Source organism: Gopherus evgoodei, chromosome 2, assembly GCF_007399415.2.
Source record: "Gopherus evgoodei ecotype Sinaloan lineage chromosome 2, rGopEvg1_v1.p, whole genome shotgun sequence".
Taxonomy (NCBI): domain Eukaryota; kingdom Metazoa; phylum Chordata; order Testudines; family Testudinidae; genus Gopherus; species Gopherus evgoodei.
In genome coordinates, this window is record NC_044323.1 from 97,134,897 (window position 1) to 97,152,281 (window position 17,385).

At 41.5% G+C, this 17,385-nt stretch overlaps 1 protein-coding gene across 4 annotated transcripts in view; it reads right to left on the minus strand.

Moving 5' to 3' along the window:
* EGFR (epidermal growth factor receptor) overlaps nucleotides 1–13,984 on the minus strand; it is a 228,706-nt gene extending 214,722 nt beyond the window's left edge. For 3 of the 4 annotated variants that reach the window (XM_030551429.1, XM_030551428.1, XM_030551427.1), the window contains exon 1: nucleotides 13,186–13,635. In XM_030551429.1, coding sequence (XP_030407289.1) covers nucleotides 13,186–13,474 — 289 coding nt within the window. In that variant the 5' untranslated portion in view covers nucleotides 13,475–13,635. Of the gene's footprint in view, nucleotides 1–13,185; nucleotides 13,636–13,942 lie in introns of those variants that run through there. The other variant, XM_030551430.1, reaches the window with a different exon arrangement.
* Between the last annotated feature and the right edge of the window lie 3,401 nt (nucleotides 13,985–17,385).

Here is a 17,385-nt window from a genome sequence, read left to right on the forward strand (position 1 = left end):
TTGTATAGTTACAAAAACACAGCTGATGGTGTTAATTTATTAGGGGAGCTGAAGAAGTTCACTGAAACGCTCCAAAAGGTAAGAATTCTTACTGACAGACAATTTTACAAATGCCTTTATCTAAATTTATGGGCCATAAAGTCTAACAATATGATTACCAGTGAGATAGCATCATTTTCAGTAACACAGTGTTGCTCCAGAACAATCTATTTTATAATCCCATCTATTCTGGCTAGCCTGCTTACTCAGATAGAAGTAACACACTTTCTCCTTCTAAAATGACTGAGCATTTGAAACATTATTTGATAATAGTTTACAGGCAGGGTCCAATTTCCACTGTATGAAAAGAAAAAACAAACAGTCTCGGAGTCTCTCCTGTAAATACCAATGACTGGCTTATGTACTCTTTTCATGTAATTTAAAAAATACAAAATATAGACAGTACATGAGCAGACATTTATGACCTAGAAATGCAGCTGGGGGGGGACAATTTATATCAGAGGGCAATAAATTTTCTCCAAGAACTTCGATATGTTTTTGATACCAGCAGCTTCTTGGATGCTCTATGCTACCCTTAATTCATTAGGTTCATAATTAGTACTGACCAGACACAAAAGAAACAGATGCTTTGTTAATTAATAGTTAATTTTTACTCTTTTAATCCAGTTGGTAGTTTGCATTAATTGAAGCACAACAGACTGCTGTTCAAGATTTAAAATACATTCATGTGAAGTACTAACCAACCCTTACTATTCCCCCTTACTAGTGCCCAAACAATTCTCCTGGTAGTGTCAAGGGGAATCATGTATGCGTATTGATGGAAGCAGCATATATATTGATGGAAAAAGACTCCAGAGAAGATGTTGCTGGATTACTTATTCTGGTATAGATATCTGTGACCAAATGATGCTGCCTAGAAGACAGTCTGATTAAAAAGTGAGAAAGAGAAAAAGAAAGAACAAGCTTTGAAATAATAAAATCATTAAACAAGAGCAGCTTGCCAAGCTTATTAAGAAGGAAATAGACTGAAAATACATTTTTTCAAAAATAATTGCATCCCTCGTTGAAAATGGAAATAAGCCTGTGGTAATCCTTTCAAAATCTGAGGAAGTGCTCAAATTGATCCAATAATAAGATGCATATCTAAAACCTGCATATTAAAGTAACTTTTAGGACTTATCAACTAGCTAAAGCAAAGAAACAAAGAGCTAAAAGTTTTTTTTCCAGCCTTAATTCTGCCCACTAGAACTAGTCAGGTTATTCACTGTAAACAACAGGCTCTCAATTTTTAACTCAATTGATCTCACTGGTTTACTCCTGGTTTACACTGGTGCAGCTTTTTTTTTTTTTTTTTCAATTTGCTCCCACTGACATCAACTTTTTGACACTGGCTTCAGAGAAGCAATATTGTGAATGGTGTCTAGTTACTGCATTGGTCTCAGTAAAGTGCATGATATGATCTTTTATGTTAAATATGCACTTCATTCACTCTTTTGGACAAAGTGGCCACATAAATCTAATCTAACTTCCTCTAGTGAGATCATTATATGAAATTTTAAATAAAGGTTATGTTCCTTTGTGAATTTACCCATGGTATAATGAAATTCAAAATATGTAAAAGTAAATAAATACTGCTCTGGCATTCTATTAGAATTTGCACTGCCATCTCATCCTTTCACTGGCAAATGTGCATGCAGTCATTGAAATCTATGTTGTTTTGCTTTTTGGATAGTGGAAGTCTTTAAAGTAAGAACAAATGACCAGCTATATGGTTCAACACTCATATAGCTAATAAATTTGAGGAGAGTAAAATGTTTCTGCTCCATACATAGTAACGTCTATTTACATTGTATACGATCTTGTGATAGACACCTGATACGATACAACACACACACAAGCAAATTCTTAATTTTACATTGACATCCTATTATAGTAGTTAGTGTGATAACAGGGATGGAATTAAAGTTATCTGACAGTGTATTATCAGTGTCAATCCAACATAGTGAAGTAGCACTTTTGAATACACCACCACCAAGACACCAGTCTATATGAAGAACTATAGGCCCACATCTTGCAAGTTTCTCAGTGTGAGCCGACCCAGTCCTCAAGCAGAGCCCCAATGGCTTAAGTGGGGCTCCACCTACACAAAACAGCTTGCAGAATCAGGGCCTCACTGTCTGTAAAATTTCAATTTAAAAATACGTCTTTTGTAATTTAGAACAGGCCAGAGAAAAGAAAAAAAGTTGGAAGTCACAACAAAAACTGACCAGTCTGAATAGCACTAAACAAAATGAATCCTTTTTTAAAAAGCAGGCGGATTAAGTTTCAGCCTCATGGGAAGTTGATTTATAACATCAAACAAAGTTTAAAAATGGAAATAGCAACTGGCTCGTGGCTAAAAGCACCAAATTCTTGTTCTGTCATTCCATAACAGTAAACTTTGCCAAATGAATAGTCACTACTGCAATTTCATTTAATACACATTTGGGGGCGTTTTCTGTTTGTTTGTTTAAAGTTCTATGTTCACTTGCCATAACAGACAATATTAATCCACTATGTGCCTCCAAAATGAAAAACGTATACTTAATTTTGCCAAGGTATCTACGTTTAAAAAAAAAACAAAAAACACACTATGGCCTAATTTTCCAGCTAAAATGCTGAAAATAATAAGGCGTTCAGCAGATTTATGTTTCAGACATTCAAGTATGAGAAAGGACTCCAACCTGAACTTCTGTTTGTGAAAGAAATAGTATCCACATATAGAAATAATATATTTTCATAGGGCACTGAAAGCTTGTTTTCCTTATTTTCTTACAAGTCTACAATGTTAAACTAGAATCCTCAATGTCTTAACTGTAGATTACCTGATATTTAATTTATATTAAGGGGAAAGAAGCAGGAAGGGAAAATGAGGAAACAGAGGACTGAAATCTCCAGGGATTAGGTATGTAGACGGTGTTGATCCCCTACTCCCACCCAAAAGGGTCCCCAGTCCTACCTGTTACACCACAGCAAAACCACAGTATTTCTAGGAAACAAAAAGCAAGCTCAACCTTTATCTGAGAATATCTTGGGAAACTGTTGCTGTCACCAGAAGTTCAATCAGGACAATAGAAGTTGGAGATGGAAGAGACTTGATTGATCATGGAGCATATCCTCTTGGAAGCACTAGAGATAATACATACCTCACATACACACATTCGAGAAAGGATGAACCTGATAATAGATTGATGTTGCACTGCTTCACTTGGAGCATCATAAAAAACCGAGGTAACAGTGTAAGCAGGACACCTAATGGGACAGCAATTGCAGGAAAAAAGGAGAAACTTGCCTGAGAATTCTCAAAAATTATAAAAACTTAAGTAGGACCGGAAAAGCATTTTCACAGTCAAAATTTTGTTTATTGAAAAGTAAAAATACAACCACAGGCTGAGAATACTTCACCCTCTGTACAAAAAAAGGTGCACGTTTGTTTTAATGTAAGCTTTTGCTAAGTGGCTTTGATTCAAAACATGAAACAGCTTTCCTGCAGCAACCAACCTAACCGCATCGATTCTAAAGGACACAGGAAATAACATGAGATATGTGACATGCCATGCTATTTGTTGAGGTTGTCTCCTTTACTAGCAGTCATTTACTCATCCAAATAAGTTGTAATATGTGTTCCAATCTGAATCATGGAAACTAGCCACTGATTTCAGTAAGTAACTTCTTACTTCTTTGCTGAAGGCATTGTTGAAATAACTGACCCAACTGCTAAAACAAGCTTCTTCCCCTAGGCCTGCCTCATTCCCTTTCAGTTTTACATATCTCCACATATTGGATCAGTGTCAGGAAACCTACATGAATTTGCTGCACAAATTCATTTCAAAGATACACTTCTACTCTCAAACATGCAATTTAAAAACACAGACTCACAACTTGTTAAAATATGTGTGCAATCAAAGAAAAATGTAGCATTTTCAAGACCAAATGATCATTTGGACTGACTTAACCACAGAACCATCAGCAGCAATAAATGGAAATAAGTGCATAGAACTTGGAAAGAAGTATTAACTATTCTGCATTCAGGGCAAATTCTACTCAGATGTGCACACAATTTCCATTGAATCTAATCAGCAGTGTGAACACATATCAAAACTCAGAAATTGACATATCTAGTTGCTATGGTAATACAAATAATAGGGTAAAATTTTGTTTAAAGCACCAAACCACTGAAGTCAGAACTACCATTAAAACTACACTGCATTTACAGTGGAAGAGTGATTTAGGAGTAAATTCAAACCCAATGTGAGTAGGCAGCTGCTTAAACCAGCCCAGAATTTCGCTCTACCGTTACAATTCTCTATTATTTAAATATCCACAGGGGTCCCTCTTATTGGCTCTTAAAGTGTTTAATCATAATCCCCAATCAGCAGTTGCAATGGGGATACGGAAATAGAATTTTTGCATATGATAGGATTTAATGTGTTTTGGTTGTGAGATATCAAACCTGGCATAGTCCATGAGAGCTCTCCTTATGAGGATGATTATTAGTTATATTGTGGTTGTGCTCAAAGATCCAGTCAGGTGATGGGAATGCCTTGTGATAGAAGCTGTAGAAACACACAGAAGCACACAGTCCTTGCCAGCCCAGCAAATACTAAAACAGACTTTACATGTGTGCACCAGCGGAAATAGAATGCTGAATGAAATATATATCATTTCAAAGCTTGACAATAAGCATAACTGGAGAAGTAGGAGGTGGGTTACATTAAAATGACAGACAATGTTGATTAATAGTTAGAGCATGGGGCTGGAGGCCAAAATCCTAAATCTCAGCTCTCCCCAACCTCTCTGTGCCTCAGATTCCAAATCTGCCAATAGGCAAAGTAATACTTAGCTACCTAAGAGAGAAATTGTGAAGGTTACATTGCCCCTTTGCCAAGCAGTAGCAGATTGACCTGCAAGGCCCTAGCAGTTACCCATTTGGAGCATAACCTAATGTTGAATCAAATATCATCTTCCTGTAATACGTTTACTTGAGTGCACTTTGTAAATAGTATTTCACTGAACAGGACACAAGTAATTCTCTTCTTGCAGAAACCTCAAGTAAATCACCATTGCCCTGTCCACTGAGCAGCTGATTTGTGCCCTTCTCTTCCTCTCCCCATAGCCTCACAGCTTCATAGTCTCCTCTTCCTTCCCCAGCGCCCACCATTTACACTTGAGACGTCTCTAGGGGCAGGTCTACACTACAAAATTAAGTCAACCGAAGTTATGTTGATGTATAGCCACCGCAGTGATTAAATCGCTTTTGCATGTCCACACTACACCTCTCGTGTTGGCGTTGTGCATCCTCACCAAGAACACTTGCACCAATTTAACGATCAGTGTGAGGCATTGTGGGATGGCTTCTGAAAGGCAGCAACAATCGAAGTAAGCAACGCAGTGTCTACACTGACACTGTGTCAACCTAATTACATTAACTTAAGCTCTCACAGAGGTGGAGTTAAGTCAGTGTAATCAGCGAGTGGGAGCTACATTTTAGTGACATAAATTTAGTGACATTTTGGTTGACATAAGCTGCCTTATGTTGACCTAACTCTGTAGCGTAGACATGGCTAAGCAAAGCTGTGTCAGTCAGGGGTGTGATTTGTGATTGATAACTGTGCGGGCCAAAGCTTCCAATGTAGACAGCTGTACCGGCAAAACTGTGCTTTATCCAGCATAGCTTGTTTTGCTTGGAGGGGAGAAGGGGGGACAGGAATACACCATGTCGGCAAAAACGCAGTTTTGCCAATATAAGCTGTGTCCATACTAGGAACACTTTGGCAACATAGTAGACCAGTGTAGCTATAGCAGAGTGCTCCTAGGGTAGACCATATGGCCTGAAAGGAGTCTACATCTCCTTACTATATGTTCCATTCTATGCATCTGAAGAAGTGGGCTGTAGCCCACAAAAACTTATGCTCAAATAAATTTATGAGTCTCTAAGGTGCCACAAGTACTCCAGTTCTTTTTGCGAATACAGACTAACAGGGCTTCTCCTCTGAAATCTACCCTCCTTGTGTAGCTGCTCTGCAACACAAAGGAACTGCAAAGCCTAAATTATCGGACAAGGGTGAGTGCTTTAACCTTCCTTTCTATAACCTTACAGAGCTTTAACATACCTTTATTGAGTCTTGGGATGCAGTTAACGGGTGCTTATACATCAGTGATTGCTAATGTGCAAGCCATTAGCACTTTCCAAAGCAATTAATTACTTAAATGTTTGCACTGTACTGAGAAGATGTCACATATGTAAAGACCACCTAAATAGCAAGTATTCTATTTTTTGGTAATTAAAATGCAGAAAAAAGCACTTCAGATTTTATATACATTTGCATTTATCATATATTGGTATATACATATGAACACACAGATACTCACTTTCATATGCATAGACATACATAATAACACACTAGAGGAGACTAATTAAAATACCAACTTAATAAGTGGAGGAGCTGTGCATCTGTCAGAGATGGAGCTGTCAGCAGACAAAACACATACAGTACTAAACCCTTGCTTTAAACACACGCACACACCAGTTCAATTTACATAAGTTGAGTATTGTACTCTACTATCAATATTTTGTTCCTCAAATGCACTTAGGCTGTAGTGTAGACATAACCTATGTTGGCACCCCTCAGGGTGTGAATATTCCACACACACACACACCAAAGCAACATAAGTTACACCGATGAAAGTGTTTGTGTGCACAGCTTCTTCCGCTGACATAGCTTATGCCGCTTGCGAAGGTGTTTTTTTGGTCCACTTAGCCCTCGTCCAGACTAACCCGCGGCATCGGCGGGTTAAAATCGATAGCTCGGGGATCGATATATCGCGTCTAGTCTGGACGCGATGTATCGATCCCCGAGCGCGCTTACATCGATTCCGGAACTCCATCAATCCGAACGGAGTTCCGGAATCGACACGGAGAGCCGCAGACATCGACGCAGCGCCGTCCAGACTGGTGAGTACCTCGCTTTTAGAAATTCGACTTCAGCTACGTTATTCCCGTAGCTGAAGTTGCGTATCTAAAATCGATTTTAATACCTAGTCTGGACGTGGCCTTAGAGTGTCTGCACCAGATACGCCACAGTAGCACAGCTATATCAGTACAAGTGTGCCACTGCAGTGCTGCATGTATAGATATACCCTTAGTATAACTATTTGCAGCAAGTGCACTTATAAGTTTGGTTGCCAATTGACATTGCCTTCTCTGTTGATTATGGTTATAAGAAGGCTTTTTTTCTTTAAATGGAAAAACTAATGAATAGATTCTTCAACCCTCTCTATTCTGCAAGCACTTGTGCTCAGGCTAAAGCAGCAAAAATTGAGAGCTCTTGTTAAGTTATTGGCAGCACAACCCTGCCACCATATGCACACATTTTCCCTGTGAGGAAAACAGCCAAGGTATGTCATAGTTGGCTCAGTAAATAAGCACTCTTCTTGCAATATAACCAGACAATTACTTATTTTGATAGGGCCCCACTGTATATACATTAACTCACACACACAGGGGCCAATTCTGCCACCTTTATTCCTGCCGAGTGTTATCTCGCTCCCAAAATACTTGCAAAATGACTATTACTCGGTATGATTAATGCGGCAGAATTAGGCCCTAAATAAAAAAGTATTATAGTCTATTTTGACATAGTTGAAAGCCAAGAATTACAGTACCAGAGAACTGTTATGGCACACCGTTTAATATAGACAGAAACAGTATCAGACTTCATACTGTACACACTAACCAAATAGCACTATTGTCCTTCCTTGCCGTAAAGTGCATGTGAAAAACAAACAAAATAAAAATGATACGAGTTAAAGAATGAGATCATGTGTGCTCATAAGTCTAACAAAAACTGTCAACTCAACATGTCAGAGTCCAAATGAGATATCAAATAACAGACTCCCACAACATGTACCATGACCTCATGGCCATAAAGTGCAAAGTGAAACTCAACTGAATGTTTTGTGTCTGGACCAACATAAACTAGATAAAACTATCACCAGCCCTTAACATCTTTATGCATTGCATGGAATCATTAAAGCTGATAAGGATGAATGACAGCATTGCTTAAGAGGGGATGACTTTCAATGATTAGTATCTATGAATGTACCACCCTCATCATCAAGATGTCTAGACTGTGTTTGACCATTCTTACATGACAAGCGAGTTCTGGAGTTACAGGCCCCTCAAGTAATATCACATCACTGACCACAGATTATGCTAATAGCAACTGTGGAACAACGGCCTGGGAAGAGAAGCAGACTTTCTAGCCGACAGCTATAGCAGCTCACGCATCACCAGTACAACAGCTATGTGTGAAGCACAGCTTAGGAGGTAGACACACTGGATTCCACACTATCTTTAGTTTCTAAATGGTCTTTAGAGGTAACCTGAAATAGAAAATATTACTGTGGCCTAATTTTGAGGTGAGAAAGGCATGAATAATTGTAGCAAAATCCTATTCATGGTAATAGCAACTACGTAAGTATCAAGAGGCAACCGCAGATCTAACATGATGGCCATATTGCAAATCTGCATAACAAGAATCTTAACACTCTTTCCAGCATGGGGGCAAATAAGATCTTTGCCATCTTTTTAAATAGCTTTCACGTTATGCCAACATTACCACAGTCTTGGCAGGTTGAAACCCAAAGAAGCTTAGGCAAAATTTTGATTGTTCTGGCTAGGAGGCTATTTCTACCGGATAGAAATTTGCCTTCTAAAATGCAATTAGAGGGAAATTCCTGTAATTGTAAATTGGGAATATTCATTATGTGTATGATATAAAGACAAACAATATGACATACTGATTATTAATTTTGTATATTTGTGAACTTAGTACATTTCTTAAATACAATATTCATAAATACAAGGTGACTGTACCTCGTGATGCACATACGCATCACCAAGATTTGGAATAACCCAAGCACTGCTTGGAATATCAGCAACTTCTATGCCAAACCAATTCATTAAGATACAAGCAGTCTGATGAGAGTGAGTTAAGGCAGGCATGTACCTTCACTATGCTTGTTCTTGAAGAGTTACAAAACAAAGTAAGGTTTGATCTAAAAGGAACATGGAAGAACTGTAACATTATGAACAAACTGGTTGGACCAGTCACTTATACTGCTGCCTAAAACTGGTCTATCACAAAGATTACAGCAAACAGACATACCCAAATGCCAGAGCCAGCCCTCAGAAACATCATGAGATTGTCTGACACTCCATGAAGGAGTTTGTCTCCCTAAATTAATAAATGGATTACAATGGATTTAGACTAGTTCAAGGGCAGGTACCTTTTTTCTTTATTGTATGTAAAGCACTTACTACGCTGTTGTTGCAATAAATAATACAGTATATTAGCATTTTTTGCTCTCAGCTATGCATATATTTTATTCATTTCTATATATTTCCTATAATTATTATTAATTTAAGCCCCAATTTTTTGTTGAGAATAATTTTGCTCACACAAAAGATTTTAATCTGACCATTTTTGCCAGAACCATAGATTGAGGATGAAAACCAAGGGCCATATATGATATGGCAGTAAAAGTGCAGCCAAATGTATATGTTTCCTCCTTACAACTGAGAAATTCCTTGAAGGAAATGAAATTTTTGCACTAAGGCTGGGGGTAAAATAGGGTCCTAAGTGGATGGATATACATTTTTGTCGTGTGTCTGTTTTCAAACAGGTAGGATTAAGCCTTTCATACATAAGGTACCAGAATAAGGTCTGATCAACACACAGTTTTTGAACAATTTATGTTGTTTTATCCAAATAAGCTATACTAATATACACACTTTTATGCTGGTATAACCACATCTACACCAGGGTTTGCACCAATTTAACAATATCAGTTTGTAAACCAATACAGTTAATTTGTTACAAAAAGTATGTGTGTGTAGACAAACCCATAGATGCTAAAAGGGCATATTCCACCTTCTTTTCTTATGCAAAACTACCATTGCAAGTCAATGGGAATTCTGTGCTAGAATGTAGTGTAATATACGGCGGTGATACAAATCTGGGACCATATAATGTCCTTGACCCGTACATGCAATTCCCATTGGTATCTGGTAGACAGATGACAATATGTGAGCCAAAAGTTGTAAAAGAAACTTTTACCATTGGTTTAGCAGTACAAAGCAATATTTGAACATCAGTAAAACATTTTGTTCCATTCAGTCTACAGAATAATTTAAAGACACCATAAACATGCACACTAATATACATTTTGTGATGTACAAATATTGCATTGTATTGGACAATTCTCATATTAAAATTAATAAATGAAAAACCCTTATAAAAGTAGAGATCCAAAACACCAGACACTATGGGAAACCGAAGAGCACCTCTGTAGTTAATGAGTTGCCCAATATCTAGCCTTGCACATTCCCAGTGTATAATACTGTGCTCACATGAATGGTTGACCACTGAAAATCAAAACTAAACTGATGCAGAATACAGTGGAAAGCAAGTTATCTGAATTGTAGTGCTACCTCTGATTTGCCAGTTACACTTCAGTTTGCTATTCATAAAGTGCACTAGGCAATAACTGGCATGACTATTACTGGAAATTACTATTAAAACTATTACTGTGACTGGATTGGTGAAAATGTATGTTAGCTTCACTGTTCTGCTAATCTGGATTTACACCAACACGTGTGAGACAGATTCTGATCTTGTGTGTTTACATTTTCAATAATTCTGTTTTGTTTGGTTTTGGAATGTTCATGATTCCTTTTTTATTATTAAAACGTCAACAACATTAACAATAAAGTCAGTTGTCTCTCAGCTGTATTGAAATTTGTTTTTAATTCTCAAAGTTTGGAGAAAGATATAACTTTATAAAAAATTGACACTGAAATCATCTCCCTAACCAAAACCAAAACTTAGAGTTGTACATTTTTGGCACTCCAATGAGCACTGTACTAGCATCTGATTTCTTTTTTTAAATACAAAAAAAGAAAAGAGTTATCAGCTCTTTGTATAATAAAGAAGTGACATTCAGTTGAAATTTTTAAAAACTGAATGCTCAAGTACATCCAATTTATAATTTCTCAGATGCACCCTTTTAGTTTACTGTAGCACTTCATTGGTTTGTATTGCTGCACAAATTCATTACAATATGTTTAGATTTACAGTCAGGGCAGGGGTGCTGTATCAGTTTTTATAGTGAGGAGGCTGAAAGCAGAAACAGTGTATTTGGTTGTTATGACTACTTCAAGCAAGGGGGTGCTGCTGCACCCCCAGCATCCCTAGTTCCAGCACCCCTGAGTCAGGGCTCAGGATATGTGGTGTCAAAAGGATGATCTCGTGTATCTGAACAGTGAGGCAGGTTCTGGAGTCATGATGATGGTCTCATCTATCATCCACCTATTACTTTAAAAGAAATGTTAAAATCTAGAACTGCTATTTTATGATTCTCAGATGAGGATTCATCCTGTATCATTCACTTCAATGGTAATTTTACCAGTTAATTCAATGGAAGCAGTAAAACATGCCACCAAAAAGCACTCTTCTGCTGCTCACCTTTTGTGATCATACATTACAATGAACTATCAAGCAACTGGCATTTTGAAGATGGCATACTGCGTTCTATCTTTGTCAACAGGTCTAATTCTCCTGGTGTGAAAAGCTACTGCCAAACAGTTATACTGTGGAAAAACACATACTCCTTAGCACTTCTTTACTGCTATTAATAGATTGGGGTTCTGGTCCATACCCAGGGCTCCTAGACAGGACAGTAATACCAATAAAACAATAACAATTGCTACCTCTTTATACTGTAACCTTTAGTATTACCCTTGCACCTAAACTCAGCCTGTGTTTCAAAACGATTTTATCTGAGCTGCACAATCACAGCAAAGGGAGTCAACTCCCCCCAAAACCCTGCCCTCGTTACATCAACGACAGGTACAAACTTGCTTCTTAGAACCAGAGTGTCTCTTGATTTCAAGATTGTGTAATTAGCTTTTCTAAAAGGCCTGTTTCTCCTTTTCAAAGATGGTTTTATTGTCAGAGTCACAAAATCCAAATTCACTTATGCTCAGCAGTTATAAAAGACTTTCAGGTCTCTTCTCAAGCGATTTTTTAACAAACAAAACTATCAGGTCTCTTCTCAAGCGATTTTTTAACAAAAATCTACATTGTGTTGTTGTTGTTGTTGGAGGATTTCCAAGATAAAAACGATTTTCCCTGGAACTGAAGTTGGCTGCCTCCTCTTGAAACTTACAAAAGGGGGGGCGGGGGGAGAAGAGTTTGACCAGCCAGAAGCTGTTTTTCTCCTGACATTGAAACCGGTTCCTTAACGTATTAAAATCTTGCAATAAACTAGTCCACACAATTTTCAATATGCCCAGGTCAGTGAGAGAAACAGCAAGCGCAGCTGACAGTAAGAGACATGCAGTTCATTCATAAAACTTGACAATTTCTTTAGGCAGGGCACCACACGTACAAGTGCTTCCCGATTTTAAGAAGAGTGAGGGGAATGGGCACATATTGAGCTTTTTCCTTGATGTATTTCTGCCGAACAGATAAACAATGCTCAGGAAACGATCAGGAGCAGGTGAGAATGACAAGAGAAGAGACCAACATCACTGCAGTTGTTCCATTCAAGCTTAAGTTTTATAACAAGAGTTATTTGGCTCACGCAGGCATGTGAATCATTCGTGGCGTTCCCCCCCCCCCCATGTTGTATTAGTTACAGGAAGACGATCATAAGCCTGGGGCAGTAACCCCTTAGTAGGGCAACCTAACCTCTTGTGAAACCGACACAGCAGCCTGTCACTGCCTCTCCCCTCGTGGCTTATTACCCCACCGATGCTTCCGAAAGGCACTAAAACACTTCCAAGTATATTGACACGATGTGCACGCGGACACGCCGGGAGGGTTTGCTTGACCAAGCTGCCTAGGAAACTCATCGGGCCAGGTGCCCCTGGGTCACACCCCGGCAGCCCCACGTGCGGAACCACGCCAGGGCAGAACGTGGCCCCCTAGTTAGTCTAGGAGATCGCAGCGCGGCGTGATTCCCGGAGGGAAAGTTTAAAGCTTCCCCGCCCCCCAGCCCTGGAGGCAGCGGGGCTCCGTCCGAGCCGCCCCACTTGGGCGCCCCCCACAGCGCGGCCAGCCCCCGGGGCGCGATCGGTACCTTTCTTCTCCTCCACCGCGGCGCTGAGGCAGAGGCGGGCGAGGAGCAGCACCAGGACAGCGGCTGCTGCCCGAGGCCGGCGGCTCCAGTCCCCCATCCGGGGCTGGGAACTAACCCCGGGGGCTCGGCGCGGCTCTTCCCTCGTCCCTCCGGCGGCGCTCAGCTCCTCTCCCCGGGTCCGCGCACCATGCTGAGCTGCTACCCGGGCACCAGGCGGCGGCGGCGGCGCTGAGGCTAAGGGACTCCGGGCTCCGCGCTCCCCGGCGGCTGGCAGCGGCTCCCACCCCATGTGCGCAGCGGAGAAAGTGCCCGCGGGTCTGGCTGGGAGCCGGCGGCTGCTCCCGGGTCTCCTCCTCCGGCGGTGGCTGCGCGCCCAGGGCTGAGGGAGCTCCGCTCTCTCCCCCTCCTCCTAACGCCTCCGCTCGCAACAAAACTTTCCCCGCACGCAGCGAGCGAGCAAACTAGCCAGCAGCGCTCAGGGGTTTCCTTGGGGGGAATCCGCCCGCCCAGGAGGGGGCGGGCCGGCGGGGATGGGGGCGGAGATGAGCAGGGGGAGGAGGCGGCCTTGGTGGCGCCTCGCCCTGCTGGGCTCCAGGTGAGGGGCTGGCCTGGGCGCTCACCTGCCCGGGGGGCGGGGAGGAAGCGAAGGAAATTCCCTGCCCCCGTCTCCCTAGGCCCTGGCTCCAGCTGTCCCCCCCCTGCCCAGCCTGGGCATCTCTCCCCTCAGCTGGAGCCTTTGCTAAAGAGAAGCTCGCACCTTAGCTCTGGCTGCAGCTTTGCAGCCCTGCCCGCCACCCGGGAAGGGCAGGAATAAAGCGCTGCCTCAAGTCTCCCCGATTCGTCAATAGGCGGCAGAGTAAGCTAGGCACTGCTGGGGAACGCTTAGAAGGGAACCAGGAGCGGACTGGAGCCCTGCTCGCTTGCACAGTCACTCGCTCTCTTTTGGGGCGGTTACACGACATGTGGCCTGTGGCCTGACTTTGTTGGACTTTTCCTGCTTTACACCCCTGTAAGTAAACGCAGAATCAGCCCTGCTCTCTGCGTGAGAGAGAGAGAGTAGGATGGCTGGCAAAGGCGAACTGGCAAATCTAGTCTCCTATGTTCTTGAGGAGGCGAGAATGGAAATAAGTTACTGAGCAACTCTCTCAGAAAACAAAAGGCTGATAAGGAGCAATTGTGTGTGATTGAGGCGGGACTTGGGAGGCTAAAACCAGTCGGTCGCGCCTTTGCTTTCAAAGGAGAGATTTGCAGATGAACGTCTTAAAAAAACGCCAACAGAGCTTCACAAAGGACCTCATAGGGAAAAGTCAGTTAATCAATCATTACCTTGCGAAGTTAATGATTGAAAAGCTTGACATAGCACTAGATCTTGGAGTTTTGCTACTGGCTTCTATGGGACTGATCCTGTTCCCACTGTGTGCATTTTACCTCAAAACACTTTAAGGAGTTTGTATGAAAGAGAGAAAAATGAAGACAAACTACATTATTTCTGTGCATCCTTTCTTCCCCCAGTAACTCCCAGTCCCATTGGCACTGATCCTACTTGGGATTTTTTTTTTTTTTTTTTTTTTTTGCTATACTGTATGCTTCTGTTCTTGTTTTGACCTGGATCTTCCAATCTTTATACAACCCAAAAATCATTAGAAGTGTTACTTGACTAAGGAATACTGAATTAAACAAAAATAAATAAATCTTTGTTTTGTATTACTGTATTTTTCCTTGTACAAGCCATTATACATACATACATATGCCACAGTAAATGATGTTTTTATATGGCAAGCATTATATTGTGAATTTGTGCATCTGGAAATCTTGTTACACTATCAGATGCATTCTGGGTAGATCTGCTAGCTTTCATTTACCTGAGACAAATAGGATTTTTTAATCACACAGAGCCAATATAAATAATCTTTGCAGCACTGTGGGATAACAGCACATACTAAAGGTAGCAAACGGCACTTTAAGGATGGATGCTGGATTAACGCCACTGGGAAAGAAGTTTGTCACAGGAAGCAAAAGAAAAAAGTATAATTTAAAGTCTAACGTAGCTACCTCCTTGAAAATAGTGCAAGAATAATTTATTTAATGCAGACTGTTAGCCTCCTGAGTGCTGACTTGTTTATATATGGCAATAGAACCAGACATTAACAGGGTTCACCAAAAACCAAATGAACCCCAAATCAATTCTGCAGGTAAATATATATATTCAGGCAGTATAAAGATACCATTTACAAAAAATAATTAAGGGTTATTGGCTTTTTTAAAATGAGCAAGAAGGAAATCAAAAAAGTAATGACTGAAAAACAAACTAAACAAAAGAAAGAGAAACCATCTTCAAAACACGAACCCAATAAAAGAACACACAAAAGTCCTAGGTGTTGAAAGTGTTTTACATTCTGGTTGTGAAACCATCTGCAATTCTGAGCTGGAGAATTTCACATCTACTTTATCTATGGTCAATCATCTTTTCTATGTGAATTTGTATGAAACTGACTGATCATGAGTGAACTCCCACCTCACTTCTGACCTAAATGGAAGGCCAACGGAAGTCTGAAGTCATGTCTATGCTGTACACTCTTTGGGTGTGTCTACACTATGGGCTTATTCCAATTTTACAGAAACCAATATTTGGAAACAGATTGTATAAAGTCGAGTGCACGCGGCCACACTAAGCACACTAATTCGGCAGTGTGCGTCCATGTACCGAGGCTAGTGTCATCTTCCGGAGCATTGGACTGTGGGTAGCTATCCCATAGCTATCCCATAGTTCCCGCAGTCTCTCCCGCCCATTGGAATTCTGGGTTGAGATCCTAGTTCCTGATGGGGCAACCATGGAGCCCGTTCAGCCTTTCTTCACCATCACCATATGTCTACTGGATGCTGCTAACAGATGCGGTACTGCAGCACTACACAGCAGCATCCCCTTCCCATTGCAAGCTAGCAGACACTTACCAGCCCTACTGCACCGTCTGCTGCCTTGCAAGTTGACAATGACGGTTACCAGTCACACTGTATTGTCTGCTGCTGTCATAAGTGCTTCTGGCCGGCCTCGATGAGGTCAGTCGGGGTCGCATGAACAAAAATGGGAATGACTCCCCAGATCATTCCCTTCTTTAAGTTTTGTCTAATGGAGAGTCAGTCCTGCCTAGAATATCAGGCAAGCCTACTAAAGAACCAGAGAGACACAAATGGCCGCTCTGGGTCAGAGCCCCATACATCCCGCAAAAATGGTGAGTTGCATGTCATTCTAGGGAGTGCCCCTGCAACAGCGCCACTCCTGGGCTTCCCTCCTCCCCCACCCCTCCTGGGCTACTGTGGCAGTTATCCCCCCATTTGTGTGATGAAGTAATAAAGAATGCATGAATTTGAAACAACACTGACTTTATTGCCTCTGCAAGCAGAGATCAAAGGGGGGAGGGGAGGGCAGCCTCCAGCTGCTATGATTATTCCAGGCAGGAATGAATCTCCATTAGACAAAGCTTAAAAAAGAGAATGACCTGGCAGTCATTCCCATTTTTGCCCAGGCACAAGGCCATCTCCAGGGTTTTTGCCGCCTCAAGCAGCAAAAAAAGAAAAAAAAAGAAAAAAGCTGCGATCGTGATCTGCGGCAATTCAGCGGGAGGCCCTTCGCTCCAAGCGGGAGTGAGGGACCCTCCGCCGAATTGCCGCCCAATCCCTGAAAGCGCCGCCCCGATCCAGAGTTGCCGCCCCAAGCACCCGCTCGTCGAGGCCAGCCAGGAGCACTCACTGGACTATGATGACGGCTATCAGTCCTACTGTACCATCTGCCATCTGCCCATTAACAGGGTTAAGGGAAGGGAAGGAAAGGAAAGGGGATGCTACTGTGTAGTGCTGCAGCACCGTGTCTGCCAGCAGCATCCAGTAGACATACGGTGACATTGAATAAAGGCGAGAAAAGATTTTTTTCCCTTTGCTTTCATAGTGGAGGACGGGGGAACAACATATACCCTGAACCACCCGCGACAATGTTTTTGACCCTTCAGGCTTTGGGAGCTCAGCCAAGAATTCAAATGGTTTTCAGAGAGTGCGAGAACTGTGAGATAGCTTCAGTCATCAGTCACCCCTCCCTCCATGAGCATCCATTTCATTCTTTGGCTTTCCTTTACGCTTGTTTCAGCTCCTTAAGTTTCACGCAGCACTGTATCGTGTCCCTGTTGTGACCTCCGTCCCTCATAGCCT